Below are 20,092 nucleotides of genomic sequence, written 5' to 3'. Positions count from 1 at the left end.
AAGCATTCATTCATCAACTGATTTAAAGAATGTCAACCAGAATAGTATATACCTTTAGCTGTAATATATATTATTGATTTGAGACAGAAAATAAACAGTATTATATTTGATGCCTGTCCCTTCCTATGAACAGTACATGCACAGTCACAAGAAATCTTCTTACCTAGGTTCTTTCATAATTATTTTTTTAAGAAATCAAAATATGCAGGTCCTTTAATGGGGGTGTGAACATTTCAAGAAATTAAAAAATTTTCAAAAACAGCTAATGAGCTTTCCATATTATACTTAATTGTCATGTATTCTTTGCTCAATGCAAAATTGAAGATTCCTGAGAATTCAAATCTACATTTAAATGACTAAATCTGTTTTTTATTAATATTTTCTTAACCTGTTATATCTACTTGGTTCTATATTTATGTGTCCAATATATACCCTGATATGCTTACACCTGGATTGTTTTAGTTAATGCTCAGCTACATTTATACATATGCTATGTATTTGTAGTTTTTACTTTGAATTTCTAGTACCACATATAAGTATGTTGGACTCAGCAACTTGATCCAAATACTTCTGTGATAATTACTGCCCACAGAAATAGAAATTGACCACTTCTTCTTCAATATTTTACTGCAAATGCTTCAACCATTATGTCTTGTGTATATGTGTTATTCAAGCCATGCTGACGACTCTAACCAATTAATTTCAGACAAGAGAAGGGGGCCTCTGATTTGAACAAAAATTCTTTGAGACTCTTTGTTACTAATTTCAATCTGTTCAAGTTTTATTTTAATCAACCAAGACAGATTAAAGACCTAAAGATGGATAGAAGAACCAGTGAAAAGCTGAACTCTTTAATCCTCCACTTCTTTTTAAGGTCTGGAGACAAAGTAAAGCATAAAAGTATTTTGTTCTGAGTACTACAGCAGAGTTCAATAATTCTAACTTGGATAACACCAGGTAGTTTTTTGTCAATTTCACAAAGCGTTGTAAATAAAAGCTATTCATAATAAAAATGTACTTAAATAAGTCTATACTTTATTACTTCAAAGACATACTTATAAAGAAAACAACTGATGATAACGCATTTATGAAATGATGAACATGCACTTTTTCCCACATAATATCTGACCTTGGATTTAATTTTCCAATGTATCTGTCTTAAAATTATTTTCATTTTTTAAGACTTCAATTTACAAAAATAAGTTATCTCTCCTGGTATACTTGTATCAGTCTAAGATTAGATTGGTTTGATTTTGAAATGAAGTCCTATGAGGGAGAACACCAAACATTTTAGATCCTGAACTAAATAATAAAATGTCCTTAGTCCTTCTGGGTCTCTGAAAAAAGATAAACAAATAACAAAATTAATTACAAATAAAAAAGAGCACTAAGAAAAGTGATTTCCAAAAACAAAAAAATCTTACAGCAACAATTGTATTTCAATGAATTTTTATGATGCTTATTATCCTCAAACTACCAGCATTTTTCAAAATTTCCAATGAATTTGTTTTGCACCCACCAGAAAATGAATTTATTAGCAGTGTTTTCTCAAATGTTCCCAGTGTAATAAATTTTGATAATTCACACTGTGGAATAAATTCAGTAATTTCACTCTCATGCTTTCTCCCGCCTAAACGTGACAACTTTGATATCAATCCGCCAATCAAAGAATTTCAAATTCATACTGAAAATATCAATAAATTGTGAAGAAAATCTATTTAATAAACAAGATAACCAAAATATTATCACTCGTGCCAAAAATGCTTGAGGATCTAACTGGTGCGTGAAACAAGTTCTGCACACTCGTTAAATCTAGGCGTTCTTCGGCACTCGTGATACTATGTTGGTTATTCACTCTTTCCAATTAATTATCCTATTATTATTTACTCATTAGTAACACACTACTTTTATTGTACTACAACAAAATTTCATTTAATTCAATATGCTCCAATAAATTATAGTTAGTGCTGTTAAAGAAATCATTACAGCCTGCATGTGGTCAATGCCTCCCCCCCCCAAAAAAAATAGCTTGCAATTTATAGAATGTTATATAAGTTTGTTTTTTTTAAAATGCATACTGCAATAATCCCAACAAGGATTTATACAGGTTAAGGATATGACATATCTCAAGACCTATTTCAATTATTCGTGTGTAAAAAAAGTGTGGGTTTTCTACAAATGTGTTATAGGCTAAACTTCATGCATCTTTAACAGCCCTTCAAAAACAACAATAATACCCAAAATGATTGACACTAAAGATATTTAGCTGTAACATATGAGTAATAGAACATTATAGGATTGGTTACTGCATATCTCATGCATTAGCACCCCTTAAATCCATGTATATCTCATGCATTAGCATCTAAACCACCAAGCAAGCTCTCAAGTTAATATAAGTGTCCTCAGATTGTTATAGCATTAAATACTGTTTTAAATCATAAGATAATCCATATGTTAATTATGAGACTTCAATCATTTTTGGTTTGTTATTGAATTTTGTTGGCTATAAATAAATATCAGCTAGTTTGGTTGTTTCAAATGTCTGAGGTACTACTTATTACACACATGCAGAATACCTTATTTTCTAAAAAAATTATGATAAAAATCTTATATTACACTTTACTTTTTTTTTAACTTACTTGCTTTGGTTGACATCTACCAGTGATCCTATTTTGGAGGTAGTAAAAGAGATATGTTCATCACCAATGACAATTTCTAATTCCTAAAAGAGAGTAAAAAAAATTGTGATAAGGTATCTAACGTCTTTTTAATATAATGCTTCCTTTAACATACAGGTATGTCATCACAAAAAAAGATCGTGTTTTATTACAGTCGTAACTTCATGAATTCTCAAATTCTTCTACATTGGATTCTGATTTACCATTGAACAACATTTTTGTCTCATCTACATGTAATTAATTTTCTTTATTATTAATAGATGTTGATGTATAACTGTACTTCACTTTGCATGAACATATATATATATATATATATATATATAATATATAACTGTACTTTACTTTGCATGAACATATATAAATATAGAATATTTAACAATTACAAATTCCTCTACATACATGTAGAACAAGGGTATTATGTACAACTAAGCTTGTGTTACACAAAAATGTATAAGACTACAAACTTAAGTCATATGAAAAAAAATCTCTCACTTAAATTTTACTCTGTCAGGTGACACACTGTGTTATCTCCGTCTGTTAACTTGCCTGTGTACCAACTCAGTCTGGTGATACACCATGTAACCTCTGTTAACTTACCTGTCTACCAACTCCGTCAGTTGCTACACTGTGTTATCTCAGTTAACTTACCTGTGTACCAACTCTATCAGGTGGTAAACTGTGTTATCTCATTTAACTTACCTGTCTACCAACTCTGTCAGGTGGTGGCCATAAGGCATCATCTTCTTGCATGACCTCTGCATCTTCAATAATTCTTTTCAATTCTTCCATTATTGATTTGTGTACAAAAGCCTTAAAAATATGTTCCAAGATAGCAATTCTACAAAGTGCCATGTTAGAAAATATGTGAAATGATCAGAAAATTATAATTTTGAGTTTTAAAGTCCAATTAATAGTCTGTTTCAAAAATTCCTACCCCAATTACATCATCATAATCCAAGAACTCATTTGATACAAATCATAAAACTTTGAATTCCTTGAGGGACAACATTAACCTATAATTGCCAAAAAAAAATTGGCTCAAGTAACTTTTGTACAGCCATTGAATTTTATCCATAAAATTAAAGTTGCGGCTGCAATTTCTAGCAAAACATATTTAGTGCAAGATAAAAAATCCATAAGCTGGAGCATTTGGAATGTAGCTACATAGGATGTATAGCTAACAAGAAGAAAATCAAAGTCATAGCATTTGTCATATAGTTCTTCTATCTATTTCTAGATGTCAGAAGTCCAAGATAATAGCAGATCCCTATATTATGATTCAAAAGTTCAAGCTAGAGGCACTGCCACATATCCGTACATTATAATTCAGAAGTTAAATACAGAAGCAGATACCTGTAAATATATCAAGTGAACTACATGTTAAGTCATCAACTTACCTCCTTCCTGATCATAGTGTCATTCTTGTAGTTGGAATTATTAGCATATCTCAGTTTTCCTGTAAACAGATAAGTTGTAACTATTATTGATAACAGTTTATATTTTCATTACCAAACAGAATGTAAAATACAAAAATAGGACACAAATAATGGAAAAGTAAGTAATATCCCGCAATTTAATGGTGTAAAGGGAATGGCAAGTTGTTCAAAATTATATAGATGTAACTATAAAACATCATTTTGGATTTTGCTGAAAAATGAACTTAACCTGTATTTAATGGTACTAAACAACTGTGCAAAGAGTAAAAAAAAACATTATTGATCAGTTATTGATCTGGAAACCATAGGAGGACAAACATGCAATTTTTCGGAGAGTATCACATTAAACTTCCCTACTTTGTGTGGCAGGGTAAAAAAAATGATTATCTGAAACCACATATGTTACCAGTCTTGTGGTACCAGTATCGATATGCGTATCCCTGAGCAGGTGTACGTCAAAACATGGATGCTATAAAAATATAGTGCATTTTCTTTTTGCCTCTCTACAAACTAATGTTTTGTCAAAAGATATGAACAATGACTTATAAAATAGAGCAAACATCACACTGTAAGATGAAGAACTTTTTTAAAAGAAAATCTAACATAATATCATAAAAATGTTCCACTGAAAAGGTTGATTTGATGAGTGCAAAACAAAAGTGAAAGTAGGGAAAATGACTATTAATAGTTCGAGACTACTTTTCTGTCCGATCTTCGTGGACTCACCCTATTTTCTTTGCGGGAAATTATTTTTTCACATGTCCTTAGAAATGCTACATATGTGAAAGTTTTATTGAATCAACTTACATATTTTTTTTTAAATCCTAAAAATATGCACTTCACTATAGAAGTCTATGGGAAAATTAATACGATACTGAGACCTTGTACTGCAGATTACTGAGCCAGTGTTATTAGTAAAACTTAGCAAAGTACAAAACATATGAAAGTTGTGGATTTTCTTTGTTCTCAAATTATATGTAATCCCTTTGTATATCAAAAAAATATCTGAAAACATAAGGTTTACTATGGAAGTCAAAGGGAATCAATATAAAACTGTAACATTATTACACAAATAGAGTTGTCTTTCTTTTCACATACATGTACCCCATAAAAGTTATCATAGTTAGTACTTGTGGGACAATGCACCATAAATGGCAAATAATACTTGTATTCAAATGTTTTGTCATTGATAGTGACATCTAATAACTAAAGAAAATTGTATTTAGACCACATGTATGCATTAGGTCTGGTACATTCCCAGCTTATTAATGTAGTTTAAAGTAAGATTTCACATGCATCATATACATTGTAAGTATTGGTAGCCCTTTTTCATGTTTCTCTGTAAAAAAAATGGGATAACTTCGAGAGATAAATTTAAAAACTTATAAAGGTATATAATTACTTGCACAAAGCCAATAGAGCACTATGCTTTGCAGCACAATGATTTTAGTGCTGAATAAATTGGAGTAGGAATGCTCATAGAGTACTCTGCTACTGTGGTTTTTTTTTTAAAACAATGCCTCATGAGTTGTGGAATTGCAGTAAGCACTGTGCTGTTTGTTAAGTTTAAGCATAGAACACTGCAATAAATGTTTATCAAATATTATCATTTTATTTTTTTAAATCTAATATTAAAGTTTGCAACCCATTGAGGTTATTTGTAAAGTACTAATAATCAATCTTTAATCTTATGCATAAGGTTTCTCAAAACTTAAAGTATTACTTGTGTATTGTACACTTTCTACACAATACGCCAGGTCTTTGGAATGTATGCATTTGGTCTGAATTATTGACTCAAAGTTATTTACAAAAACACATTTGATAGCTTTAGCAGCAAAATTCTTTCATTTTATTCCAATTAACTGCTTGGGTTAAAAATACTTATACAATTACATGTATTTAATGTTTCAAATGCTGACTATAATTCCATACCTTTCAACATCAACATTGTATCTTATACAATAATGGAAAACAGTTCATACTTCATGTCTTGTAAAGTTCAAAGGAAATGATAATTTAACATTGATTTTCATGTTGATTACCCTTGTAAAAGGGTAAATTTTATAAAGTGACACACAAGGTGATGACTGCACTGTCCATATGCCTCTGTGCAGACCCATCGAAAAATCAATTGGACCAACAGGACATTCTGTCAGACATCAAAAAACAACTTAGTCTGACAAGAAATTTTACTGTCAGACCTGTCCTACTTGTGCCAAGAATAATGGTCTCAAATCTGCTGGACATTCTGTCAGATATCTTGTCTGACCAAACTGATTTTCGTCTGACAAGTCAGACAGTCTGGTACATTTTGATTGATCTGATGTGGAATTTTATCTGTTACTGTTAGAGGTTATGAAGGACTGTTAAATCTCTTGAAGTCATTACAGATTTGGCTATTAAAGTGGTAAATGATCTTAATAGAAATACTGACTGGTTGGGTACCATGCATTAGATCAAGAGGTCTGACTGTGACACCACTATGGGTAAAGTCCAGCATTATGCAGCAAGTGACAATTTTTAAAGAAACTTCTTTGTCTTTGAACTGTTGGGAGTTAGTGAGGGGTAAGGTAAATGTTTCAGACAATTTCATGTACTTCTATATCGATATTTTTGTGTGTCTTCGTTTCCTTTTTCATATTACCATCAGGACGAAACTCGAATTCAAGGAATTCATGCCCAAATTTGCCTTTATGACCAACATAATATCTCAGGTAGAAATCTGTGGAGGCCGCCATTTTTAAAAGAGTAATCCACTAAGTCGCACGTCGGAACTGAAAAGTATTGATTTCCGACTATAGAATTTGAAGTCCATTGCGTATAACCATAGACCTGTGATTAAATTTAATTATGTGTCTCTGGTAAAACTGAGGACCAGACAAACTGAAAAAGCCTACCGTCTAAATTCTAATATACAACCGGTTTGGTGAAATTCATTTTTAAATTTATTCCCTTCACATTTCACAAAATAATTCTAGGGCAAACATTAAGAGGACGATGTTATACTAGATAGATAGATATTTATTTAGACATAATATCGAACCAATGAGTTATATATAAATCCTTGATCAAATTATATATGACATGTATATACAATTAAATTACATAGGACAAATGACAAGACATAACACAATAAAACATAAAATGAACTGGTAATATGAACTTATTAAGCTCAATTAGATGTATACCATATTATAAATTCAACAAGGGTAGGCGAATTGCCTAAACAAAAATAATTCATATAGTAAAAATCAGTTTATAAATCACATTGATGTTCAAAACTTCAATTTTTCAAACAGATAATCTTTTACCCCTTTTTAAAAGCATCATGATTTGCAATAATTTCGGTTCATTTGGCAAATAATTCCAATCTTTAATAGAATTGTAGTAAAATGTATTTTCTGCCATTCCCTAAACAGGTGGTACAAAAAAAGTTGTGCTGACTGGGTCTTGTGTTATAAGAGTGACTATCTCTAAGTTTAACAAAGCTATTTTTCATATACGATGGTCATTTATTGAACATAATTTTGTGAACAATGCCGTACCCCGTTTTCAACATTTAAAAAACCAATCTCTTGAAGCACTGGATATTTTATGCTTGATCGAAAGTCTAAGTTTTTTTTATAAAACGAATTTCTTATTTTGTGCTACTTGAAGTTCATTTTTCAATGTTTTGTTTAAACCAGAAAACCATGATGAACAAGAGTAGTCGAAACGACACTGTATTAAGGTCATACAAAAACTTTTCTCGATTTTTCGGATAAACATTTTCTTGTATCTGTATAAAAAACTGAGTCTTGCATTATCTTTACTAACTATGTTATTCACAATTATCCCCTCATATGTGAATTGGTCAATACATAGACCTAAATATTTATCACTTTTTTTGGCATAAAATTGTATGACCATTACATCAATTTTGAATTCTTTCATCTTTTTTAATTTTCTTTTTGATCCAAACATTATACATTTAGTTTTTCCAAGACGGAGAGATAATTTATTGCCAACCAAACACTCACTGCACGAACTAAGTTCACTACCAAGTCTTAATGAAATAATATTTGGATCTTGATGTGAAAAAAATCGTGATATCATCAGCATATAAAAGTAACTCACGATCAGAATACTTGTTTTCATGTCATTAACATAACATAAAAATAAAAGAGGTCCCCAATGTACTACCTTATGGAACACCACATTTTACATCAAGAAAATTTGCTTTCTGTCGGTTAAATAAGATTCAGACCATTTTATAGAATCAATGCCCATAAGTATAAGTTTTTTACAAAGTATGCTATGGTAGACTGTGTCGAACGCCTTCCGGAGATCTAACATCATGATGCATGTATAGAGACCTTGTTGTTTTGTTTTAATATGCTGAATTAGACAAGTATCAGTGGAATATTTTGAACGAAACCCTGATTGTAAATAATAGAGTAAATTATTTTTAACTAAATAATTTTCTAATTGCTTTTTCAAGAATTTTAGAAACAATTGCCAAAATGCTAACTGGTCGGTAATTTCAACCTTTAAGTCGACTATTTTTTTTGTAAACTGGACAAACTCTAGCAGCTTTTAATTCATCAGGAACTTACTCCTACAACGTAAGAGGTTGGAATTCCGTTCCTCCATATCCCAACCTCTTACTTCCGAGCGCCATATTGCATAACGCTCGTTCCGCCGTTCCTTAATATCGGCTGAATTATAATAAACTATTTTCCATTTAAAACGTTTTATACCGTTTCTTTACCATTACACGGGAGAAAGTGACTAAACTAAAGAAAAACAATGACCTACCTGATGAGAAAATCCAGCAATCCTGGAAATCCTTTGTAAAAGCAGTTGAAATGAACTTCATATTTGGTTTTTAGCTTTTTGAGTGTGTAATTTCGGTTGATAAAAATACGGATTCTAAAATATGCGAAACGAACATATCAAATTAACCAACGAATTGCCTTTACCAACTTTAAGTTCGTTTTGTCAAAAATATATTGTATTCCGTAAAATTAGTGACCTAATTCAAAATTGCTGGTCATTTTGACAACTGTCTTCATTACAAATGTATTCCAGGCATTTAACAGATTTAGGATTTTTATCGTTCGATTTCCGGTAGGTTAAAGTTCTTTTATATAAATAAAAGACAAAGTATTTAAAATCATATGTTTAGCTAATTAACATTTGCGGTGGCTTTCAGCATGTCAGTTGCTAGAGGTTAGGACGGCACCAAGTCAGACAACCTCTAGCATAGCTGGAGTGATCAGGAACTATGCCACTGATTATTGACAAATTTATTATATAAGTAACTTGTTTTGTCAGTACGGTTGCTCCATCTTTTAAAAATCTAGATGGGATTCCATCAAGTCTCGTACTTTTGCAACTACTCAAATTCTGCAACTCTTTCAGTACAAAATTGTCAGTGACAGGTTCTACTTTCAAATATAGGTTACCATGAAATACCTTTTCATAAAATTTCTTTATTGCATCGCTACAAGAGAGAATACCTTTTGCTGCACGTTGGAAGCTTCTTAACCAAAGATTCGGCTACACTATACTCGGCGTCACATAAATAACATACTGTTAAAATTTGAATAAAAATATTTTCTACGACTTTATTGACACCAACCGTCGTTTAAATTGTCTTAAATGACTTGCTCATTCGTTTAGCCAAACAGCTTCTCAAAAACAAGTCGCTTATCAGCTTAAATCATGCGTAACAAATCCTTACGGGAAAATCCCATACTAATATCCGCCATGTTGGTTTTTACGGGACGATTTGTTTACAAACGAAGTGCGTAAGTTCCCGTCGAACTCCGGTGACAATCGTCTGCTTGATCAACTTCTCGGTATTATACGTTGTTCGCGTAAAATAAATCCGAGATATCCGAAATAACGCCGAATTGCATTCTGGGTTCTTCGGTTTTTGGACAAACCATTTAAACGTAAACAACATCTCCTAGCAACCCGATCACTGTAAACATGGCCGACTTTTTACAATGTAAATATTGCCACCTAGAATTAAAATCTGACCGGAATTTAACGATTCAATGTTTAGGGAGAAGCCGTTTGGCTAAACGAATGAGCAAGTCATTTAAGACAATTTAAACGACGGTAGGTGTCAATAAAGTCGTAGAAAATATTTTTATTCAAATTTTAACAGTATGTTATTTATGTGACGCCCACTATAGTGAATAAGCTATTGAAATAACAATACTAGTTTGATTGTGACAATTTTTACCATCAATATTTAGAACAATTTTTGCTGTATCTGTTTTTTTTTTTTTTTTTTTAATATATCCCAAGTTCTTTAATTGCTGTCATAGTTTCTTTGGGTTAATTATCTTTATTTTCCTTTATTTTGTTTTCAAAGTTGAATATATTGACATTATATTATGTCTTTTACAGTATTACATTTACAAGAATTTATTTTTATCCATAATTTGTGAGCAATGACTTTGTACGAAAGCCCATTGAGCTCATTTTCGTAGACTAAAAAATATTACGCGTATTATGCGTAATAAAGCAAACCTTTCGCAAAATAACGCGAAATACTTTATATATATTATGAAAATACGCATTATGGAGGCCTAGGTTTTATTTTTTTCCAAAATTAATGTCTACCATTTAGTTGAAACAAGCGTAGCAGTGAGTTCCTTCGCTGCCATGATGGTCATTCATAAATTTCTCCTTCAAATGAAAGCATTTTGAATCAACGACAAGCAAGAATCTATTTAGCGGCCACAATTTCTTATATCAAAGCTTCATGGTGATCGCAATATAATCATAGGGGGGCTAGGTAATTTGTACCCCCCCCCCTCGCTAGTAGTTAGCACTTATCGGCATTAATAAAACGAATGAAATTCTTTTCTGTTGTCGTTAATATTTTTGAGGTCATGACCTTTTACACCAAAGGTGAGTGTTACTCCAATATTCTGTTTTTATTTTGTTTTTGTTTTTATTTTTGTTTGCTTTTGCTTTTGTTTGTTTGTTTGTTTGTTTGGGTTTTTTTTGTGCCTTTTTTGTTTGATGTTTTGGTTTCTTTTCGTCCCACTTTCATTCTTGATAAGTTTCATAAATGATTCGTTTGACCAAACAAAACATCGGTACTACTTTATATGAAGAACAATTTTAATCTCCACATTTCAACCTCCAACACAAAAAAGAAAAATTGAAAATTCTAGGGGAAAATATAAAGTCCAAGTGTAAAAATACAGACAGACAAATCAAATGTTTTCTTCTTCCTTTATAAATACGAACAAGAACGTTTCGCGTTAATTCGCATAAGTTTCGCATTATTTCGCGTAAGTTTCGCGTTATCACGCGAAAAAATTCTTTTTTTCAGTCTACGAAAATGAGCTCAATGGGCTTTCGTAACTTTGAACATCGATTTACGTTATGATAGAAAAAAATAACGTAACAAATGCACCAGCGTATAACCTAGATACAAAATACGAAATACTTTCAGAGATTACCGAAGGTCTTCAACACGTATAAACACATCTTTAGGTAAGCGGTGGAAGGCTCCACAACAAAAATAATAACAATCCACCAGGCTAACCGAACGACACAAAGACACATAATGACCAACATCTCCTGACTACATGTGGACAAGCGCATGAAATCTGCGGTGGGTCGAAGACTTCGTTCTAATACAGTGGCTATTTTGCAGGTTCCGGTAAAATATCTAAGGTGCTATTATACTAGCGCTGGCACAATACCTTCTTGGATTATTTTTCCAGGCTCACGCAAAAAAAACGATTTTTTTATTGGGCATTGCTGTTTTACCAGTCTTGTTTCAGGATTTCTTTAGTCTGTTGTTAAACTAGCTCTTGAAAAGGACTGATTTGCCGCATAAATATTTTGATCTTTGATTTATAATGTAATATACAAACTTGTAAAGAATGTATGTCTTATATATGTTATATCAGTTAATTCGTGTTACTCTGCAATGTTATATGTACAACTCCTCTTGCGCCATGTTGGCTCTTGATTCGGTAATATAATAGATATGTAATGTTATGTTATAAGGAAAAAAAATAATTTGATATATGCAGAATCCGGAAAATTGGATTTTTATTAGTTTTGCTGCTTTGTTCGTGTATTTTTCAAACCAGATGAACGATATCTCAAAGGCAACTAAGTTCCAACCTCCGGACACCATTTTTTTCATTTATAGCTCACCTGGCCTCACCATGCACTTGACGTTCTTCGTCGTTGTCGTCCATAGTTCAATTTTCTTTACCAAACTTGGTTACCAGCATCCTTCTTGGTAATCGTAAAAAATGGCCGCCTATGCTATTTTCTAAACCACATGGGGTGAAGTCACCAATTTATACATACATTGTATATCTCAAAACAAGAGATATTGAAAAATAAACGTGACTCTAGTTTTTCAGCTTGAAGAGCTGTACAAAAGTCTGTATTGTTACAAAAGTTATCGGGCGACTCCTTGTTAGAGTTATTGGCATTGAAAGGCGAAAAATGTCGTTTTTGTTTGGTTTTTTTTTGCAGTGTTCAACCAATATTCTTAAAGCTATAATTGATAGAAAAAAAACTTTCAGCTGATAAACTGATCCTTTTGATAAGGCCTACAGAAGTATTCTTTAGGTAAAAGTTGTCTTACAACTCCTTGTTAGAGCTATTGCCCTTGAAAGGCATATTATGATTTTTATTGTAGTTTTCAGCCAATATCTCAAAAACTATAATAGATAGAGAAAAAAAACTTTCATTGATGAAATGATCCTTATGATAATGTGTACAAAAGTCTTCAATGGGTAAAAATTGTTTAGAGTTGTTGTCCTTAAAAGGCTAAAAAATAAACAAGGTGAGCGATTCAGGCTCCTGGCTCCACTTTCTACCTTTTAACAGAACACTCCGTGTGAAAAAGGTATCAAAATGTATATAATACTTTTTAACACAATTACATCAATTTACCTTTTAAAAACTCCATCCCGAGCATTCGAAGTTCGACAAGTGTACGGACGGTTTTATGCTTTTATGCAAATTCGTACGCATTTGTTTAATATGTTTAATAGTCTTAAATTGGATAATCTCCCTTTGCAGGGGGTCTACATTCCTGGGAAATTTCAATGAATTACCATCAATAGGACGGTTTAGGGGTCGTGCTTACAAGATATGTGGGAAAACGAACGGATGGATCTAATAATAAAGCAATTAGATTGTAGAGATGAAATCATGTACTAAAAGTATAGGTCCGATAGATGGCTAATAATTCACTACTAACACTTTATCTAACATAAATGGGTTTGGGTTTACAATTGGTAATGTTTCAAGAACGAACAGCAACATGAAAGAAAGGAAAATCTGCTTCTGTTCGTTAGGGGTGTACTGAAATCGGTATAAAACCCTAGACTTTACCCCTAACGGAAAAAATACCCCACAGCCTGTTGAACCCTGTACATTTGAGGACCAATGTGGTCACATGATCAAAACTGGACACAATGTTTATGGGGTGAACTATGCACTTTTGACACACAACTTTGTTTCCACTTCTAAAATATCCAACTCCAAACCACAATCAGTACTGTTTTGTGGTTGTTGACAATACAATGACAGAAATTTACTGTAAACATGAATTCCACACAATATGCACATCTCAATATGGTAATCCTGCAAGTCGTGGAGGAGGAGTTGCGGACAAGGCAAAACACCAATGCTGAAGAACGCCTACGTTCAGCAGTCGTCATTTCTACAATTTTGTCCTAACATAAACTCCTGACATTATGCACCTCTCCGTGTGGTTATATTACATCACGCAAAGTTTCAAAACAATGATGCATGTTGCTAAGAAAATAGTATGAACAGACAGGGTGAAACCTATTTACCCCCAAAACTTTGTTTGAGGGATATAATAAATAAGAATGTTTCTCCAATGAGAATATTCGAAATACATAAACATTGGCTCGTGAGAACAAGTCTCATAAAAAATTATGGAAACCTTTTCTTCGCGTTTAAAATTATGTACTACACCAAACATAAATTCTAACAAACTAACGGAATAAACCCCTCATTTACTGAATTTGTAGTGGGAAAGTTTATCTTCGTTTGTTTATCCTTCATATAAGCCAAATTAGTTCAAAATCAAGATATATCAGTAAGAAAAAAAAACATAGATTTCTATATTTTCCAACCCATTAGCCTTGTTACAAAAACAACTTGTGGAAATGAGCAACTCAAAACAAAAGTCAAATTTCGGAAGCTTGATGGGGCCATTAAGATTAGCTCTTCCTTACACCAACACAAGCTTAACTCGGAGCTTGTGTTGGTCGGAGTGTAAGGGAAAAAATTGCCAAAAAACAGTGAACGCTCTATATGAGTATCCATCGGTATACCATAGGCAATTTCAAATTCCGATTGATCTTTCGTGTCTGTTAAGTTATTCCTCTCTGTACTAATGACTAGACAAAATCACGTTCTAGTACAGTGTTTCCTTCTTGGTTATTGTTCATTAAACAGTGCATAAGACCTAAAATAGAACGACGAAAAGTTTTCTGCAAATCACGACTTACTATTTATGTATGTTCAGTTGCTTTTGTTAAGCCAGCCTTTCGAATTAAAAGAAAAAAATCACAGGAGGAATTGTGTGTTATCGGCTAATCAATGAAGTAATTATACAAATTTAAGTAACATGCACTTTTAAATCAGTTTTTAGAATGTTTGACATCTTGTATTTCTAATTTATAGATTTAATTTGATTTTACGAAACCATATGTAATTGTTAACCGGTAAAATTTGGTCCCTTTTTACGGTGCTATAGAACTGAAAATGTTAGTGAAACCACAAATTATCTGCCAGAATATAATACCAATGACATTCAACTGTTTTATAATGTACATGTCTTATTTGTTGACACGGTAATGGCAGTTTGGCCCCTTTCCTCTGATTTTCTATGGAGACTTTACGTAAATATCATCTGTTTAATATCAGATATCACTGTAATTACGAAACTTAGGATTGGCTTTTTAATTTCTCAGGGTTTTTTTTTCGTAACGAATTAAATGGTACATGTAGTTGACTTTCTTTATTTTGATGGTGAACTACGTTTACTTTAAAGTTAATATTTACACATTAATATTTGCAGCTATTTTATACCCTTTTAATTTTTCTTGTAGGTTAATTTTTGTTTTCTTAGACGAAATGTGTATAACTTGTAGACAATTAGAGGGCACAAATTTAATCCCCCCTCTCCTGCCATCATGTTATCTTATTCATTACCCAATTGTCAGTAAATTCATCTGCCGCTCTTTTCCCATCTTTCGATCGCGACCTGTGATGGAAACATTGAAAATCTCATTGCTGGTCTATTTTTTCTCGGCTTTTGTTTTGGTCAAAATTCAGAGTAAGGTCGTCGGAATCTCGAAGAAGAGCTAATTATCAAATTGCAAATATAGAATTTTTAGAGATTTGAATGGTGCGGTGATCAAAAATGTTTTTGTAGTTCATGCAAGTTACATTATGATTTGTGAATTATCGGATTTCTCTTGATAGTTTAATCTGAGGAATTTAATAGCTCTTAACTAAAAAAAAAAGATATGTTTAACGTGGAGAAAGGCTGGACTTGTATATTGACAATTAAGCACTAACTATGACAGAGCTTGTGAGTAGCTAAGTAAAGTAAAGTAAAGTAAAGTAAAGTAAATTTTATTTAAAGTCGGCATATATATACAAATAATAAAATAACACGAGCACTGAAGTGCTCTTTAACCGACTACAAATAAATAAAAAACATGCATGCACAAACTAAAATAGTGGAAACAAAAGTTTTCTAATCTTACAATGCCAGTGAGCAGATGGCTATGCCTCGCTGATCAGTGATCACTGTAACACCAGAAAATAAAGCATAATGTATTAGAAACAAAACATAATAAAAAAAAAAGAGGACAACTAAAATATAAAATAAGCATGGGCAACTAAAACTGTGGAGTTTAAAATAAAGGGACAGACAGCAGAGCAAAATGAAACAGGTTTAAGTTTCTCAGGCAGGAGGCAGACCACCATGAAACTTGCATGAACTACAAAAACATTTTTGATCACCGCACCACCTATTAATATAATTTTTGAACTGGTCAAAAGATGTGATCTCTCTGGCCGAATTTGGTAGTTCTTTCCATAATTTGGCTGCCTCGTACCTGAAAGACTTTTTACCGTATGCTGTAGTTCTGGGCTGGGGGTACCACTGCTTTTTTTACATACCTGAAATTATAAGAATTATTTCTTATTTCGACTAAATCTTGTATAAAACAAGGGCTCATTTTATTAATTATTTTGAAGGTCTCCAAGGCAATTGTGCGCATCCTTCTTGTTTTCAGAGATGGTAATTTTGATTTGTCCAAAAGCGAATCATATGTACTGTCAAAGTCGTCATAAATAAAACGGAACGCACGTTCTTGAATTTTCTCAATTTTTGCTGAATTTGTTTCGCCACTGAAGTGCCAGGTCAAAGGGCAGTAGCTAAAATTTTACATAATGAAAGAATAATAAATGGTTAGTTTCCCAAGCGTAGTTAAATTTTTACCAATACGCTTGAGAACATTTAATTGCCTAGCAGCCTTCTTACATGTATTTGAAATATGAGTATTAAAATTTAATTTAAAATCCAAAGTAACTCCCAGTAATTTAACTTCTTCTACACGTGAAATGGAAATACCGTTAACATCAAAAATAACTTTTTTATCATGAGTTTTCTTCCCAAGAGATATGGCCTGAAATTTCTCTCGGTTTGCCTGCATCTTGTTATAGGAAAACCAGTCAATTAACTGTTTGCTATCATCTTGTAGACATTTAATTACAACATCAATAGATTTATCCGATTTTGACAAAGTGTTATCATCTGCATAGTTGTACAGAGAACAATGTTTAACAAAATAAAATAAATCGTTGATGAAAATATTGAACAAAATAGATCCTAAAATAGAGCCTTGTGGTACCCCTTTGTAAATATTTTTCATTGAGCTGAGAGTTTGGTTAATCTTTACACATTGTGTTCTCTCAGATAAATAGCTATTAAGTAAATTTAAAGCTTGTGTAGACAGGCCGTAAGTCTTTAACTTGAGAAGTAGTAGATCATGAGGAAGGCAATAAAAAGCCTTAGACAGGTCCATCAGAATAGCAGCAAGATACTCATTTTTATCTAAAGCTATTTTCCAGTCTTCAGTCACACGTAATAAAGTTGACTGACATCCAAAACCTGATCGAAAAGCGGCCAAATAAGGATTAAAGATAGTGTCAAAATACTTGACAAGCTGAGATTCAATAGAATTTTTTAAAAAATTGGAAATAGTTGGAAGGACACTGACAGGCCTGTAATTGCCCTTCTCAAGAACACTATTCTTTTTATGGATTGGGGCTACTTGAGCGACTTTAAGCTTGTCTAGAAATACTGAGGAGGATAGGGACATATTAACAAGGTCGGTATTTAAAGTTTAGGAGATATGCCGTCAATGCCAGTAGACTTCTTCACATTGATCTTCATCCACTTGAGTTGTTTTTTTTTTTTTTGGGGGGGGGGGGTTTTAAGTCCGAGCAGCAATATTTCAGCTATATTCAGACGATGAACATGAAATTGATGATAAAATGAACATGAAATGATGATGAAATGAAAGGGATGGGACACAAGGACAATGGGGTCGACAAATTTTGATTGCCACTGGAAATAGGGAGAGGTGGGTAGGGTCGGGCAATTTAGCCTCCTGTGGCGGAGCCCTATAGTTCCTACTCCTGGAGAATACCACAGTAGGGTTCTTTAACGTGCAAGGAACGTGGCATCTTTCCCAACACGGTGCACCACTATGGTTTGCGGTCAGGTTTTCCATATTATAGCATGACAACCCCAGCATGTAACACGCCAGGGGTACCCCATTCAACCACCTGGGGGGCACATCCCAGTTGCTTTGTGGGCAAAGCGCCCTAGCCCCTGGCTAGGGTTCTGAGCACTATTTAGTCGCCTTTTACGACAAGCTTAGCGCTGCTGCAGGCCTATTCTTTTAACACCCGGACCTGCACGGGGTTCATCCACTTGAGAAAATGAAAAAAAATTGTCCTGGCATTCCGGCATATTTCCTTTAATGGCGGTAATACTAGGATGGGTGTCATCTATGTTTACATCCGTGTTGCCGATGTTTTTTGCAACGTTTACAAAGAAATCATTAAATAGTTCACTGACTTCATCTTGGTTTATAATTAATTCATTATTATCAGATATTATTGTCTCTTTTTGACATATTCCCCCTTTGTTGGTAAGAAAGGGTTTAACTGTTGGCCAGAAGTCATGTGATTTTGGACCACCGGCACAGCGCTCAGCACATATAGTAATGAATGTACGAGACCAAGTCTGTGACTGTCCAAGAAAATCATTATGGGACGATACCGTATGTTTGAACGCACACACATACACACACAGAGAGAGCAAAGATGATGCAGAGGTGACACATGAGAAAGCAAATCAAAAGACAACAAAAACTTGTTACGCAACGGAGTCTCTTACCTAGGACCCGAAATTTATCCTAGAGACAAATGTGAAAAAATATGAAGAATATTCAATTGTTTTTATAACAACAAATAATGAACTAGCTTGACTAATTATATTGCTTTCTGTGTATAGATGGTAAGAATGAAATAAATTACATAGAAAGAACTACAAAATGTGAAAGAGTAATCAAGTGAACCAAGGTTATAGCGGTAACCAAAAGAATGTAATCCGGGGACAAAGACCAGACAAGGAAAACAGATATACACAACAAAGAACATAGAGTAACTAAAATCATACATATAAAGAAACAAAATTAAATGAGCAACTCGGACTCAACTAAAAACTGGGAGTATGGACCAGGTGCACCGGTAGGGTAAGCGTCCTCTGCTTTTCTAGAAACACCCGCCGAATTGCTCATAAAAATTAAAGTCCAGGGTAGACGAAAAAGGAAAGGAAAACTATGACACGTTGAACAAATCAGTTTTCATGGCGCAAATGGATACACCGTAACGATCCACGAGTTCATGATGACGGCCATAAAACTTTTGTAGGGATAATTGCAATCTTGTAGCAACATAACCCTGCTCCAGAAGCCTATTTGTTAGAATTCTAGCGCGATACAAAAAGTCTGCGTAATCTCGGCAAGCTCTGGTATAACGTATGAGTTGTGATATGAACACTCCATACGCATGTTGCCACAGATGAAAGGAAAATTGACAATTTTGAACGAAAAGTCATCACGTTTGTCGTAAGTTTGGTCAATAGTTTTCCTTTACCATCGATTTTGAAGTGTAGGTCAAGATATGAGGCTGACTTCCCAGTGTCTATAGTACCCTTTATCTCAAGTTCTTTGGTGTAGATGCGATGTACAATTAAATTCCCAAAATTAGGATTGTTGAAAGATAATATGTCATCTATATAGCGGAAACTGAGATTAAAGGATCAAGCTAAACGATGTTCTTTCTTTCGGAAATAACTCTTTGATCTGTTCATAATTTAGTTGATAGATAATGAACTTTGATGCAGAATATTATCAATATGAGATAAGCAATACACTGGAACAAATAATTTGTTTGGATAAAATTTACCCTGTGCCACCCGTATCACAGGAGCCGTCTGATTTCTACATGGACGATCTCATAAAAAGGAAGAGCTGTGTGGGAAATGACAACCAATGAGTCCATTTACTGGTATACTCATATATACTCGAATCTAACCTGAAATCATGTGCATGTGAGATAGCTTTACACTTTTGTTGATGTGAAACTTTGATACAAAACTCCTCTGACTTGAGTAAGGCTTGTGAATTTAGATCTATAGAGATAGATTTGAGGGCGTTAAAAGCAGTCGCACAAGTTTATATAGATATTAATTGATGAGAGACTGAGTCATTGTCCCTTAAAGTATCAAAAACGCATAAGGAAACATGTGATACATGGTGAAGATATTTTCCCATGTTTTTATTGTAAACCACCTGAGTGTCTCACATGATC

General features: G+C 33.2%; 2 protein-coding genes across 2 annotated transcripts in view; one reads left to right on the top strand and one right to left on the bottom strand.

Moving 5' to 3' along the window:
* Positions 1-1,018: 1,018 nt before the first annotated feature.
* LOC148629541 (protein mago nashi homolog 2) lies at positions 1,019-6,881 on the bottom strand. The gene is made up of 5 exons (XM_088553377.1): positions 6,759-6,881; positions 4,076-4,134; positions 3,378-3,488; positions 2,640-2,722; positions 1,019-1,337 (listed from the first exon to the last, which is right to left on the bottom strand). The coding sequence occupies exons 1-5, from the start codon at positions 6,850-6,852 to the stop codon at positions 1,238-1,240; spliced, it is 447 nt and encodes a 148-aa protein (XP_088409503.1). The 5' UTR covers positions 6,853-6,881; the 3' UTR covers positions 1,019-1,237.
* Positions 6,882-9,760: 2,879 nt separating this feature from the next.
* Positions 9,761-20,092, top strand: part of LOC148629532 (mutS protein homolog 5-like) — a 215,906-nt gene continuing 205,574 nt past the window's right edge. Inside the window, exon 1 of the mRNA XM_088553241.1 lies at positions 9,761-10,222. The gene's annotated coding sequence lies outside the window, so the exon portion shown is untranslated. The remainder of the gene's footprint in view (positions 10,223-20,092) is intronic.

The sequence above is a fragment of the Perna viridis genome, chromosome 1 (genome assembly GCF_037379345.1).
Source record: "Perna viridis isolate PV_CMFRI_1.1 ecotype Kerala chromosome 1, ASM3737934v1, whole genome shotgun sequence".
Classification (NCBI taxonomy): domain Eukaryota; kingdom Metazoa; phylum Mollusca; class Bivalvia; order Mytilida; family Mytilidae; genus Perna; species Perna viridis.
This window is presented reverse-complemented; position numbering and strand designations above follow the sequence as displayed.

Bases quoted from the DNA above. Each gene is read 5' to 3' on its own strand.
- LOC148629541 (XM_088553377.1), bottom strand. From the start codon at position 6,852: ATGGCGGCCTCCACAGATTTCTACCTGAGATATTATGTTGGTCATAAA. The intron at 2,723-3,377 runs GTAAGTTAAATG...ACTCTCTTTTAG, and splicing joins CTGACAGAGTTGGTAGACAG to GAATTAGAAATTGTCATTGG. The intron at 1,338-2,639 runs GTAAGTTAAAAA...ATCTTTTTTCAG, and splicing joins GTAGATGTCAACCAAAGCAA to AGACCCAGAAGGACTAAGGA.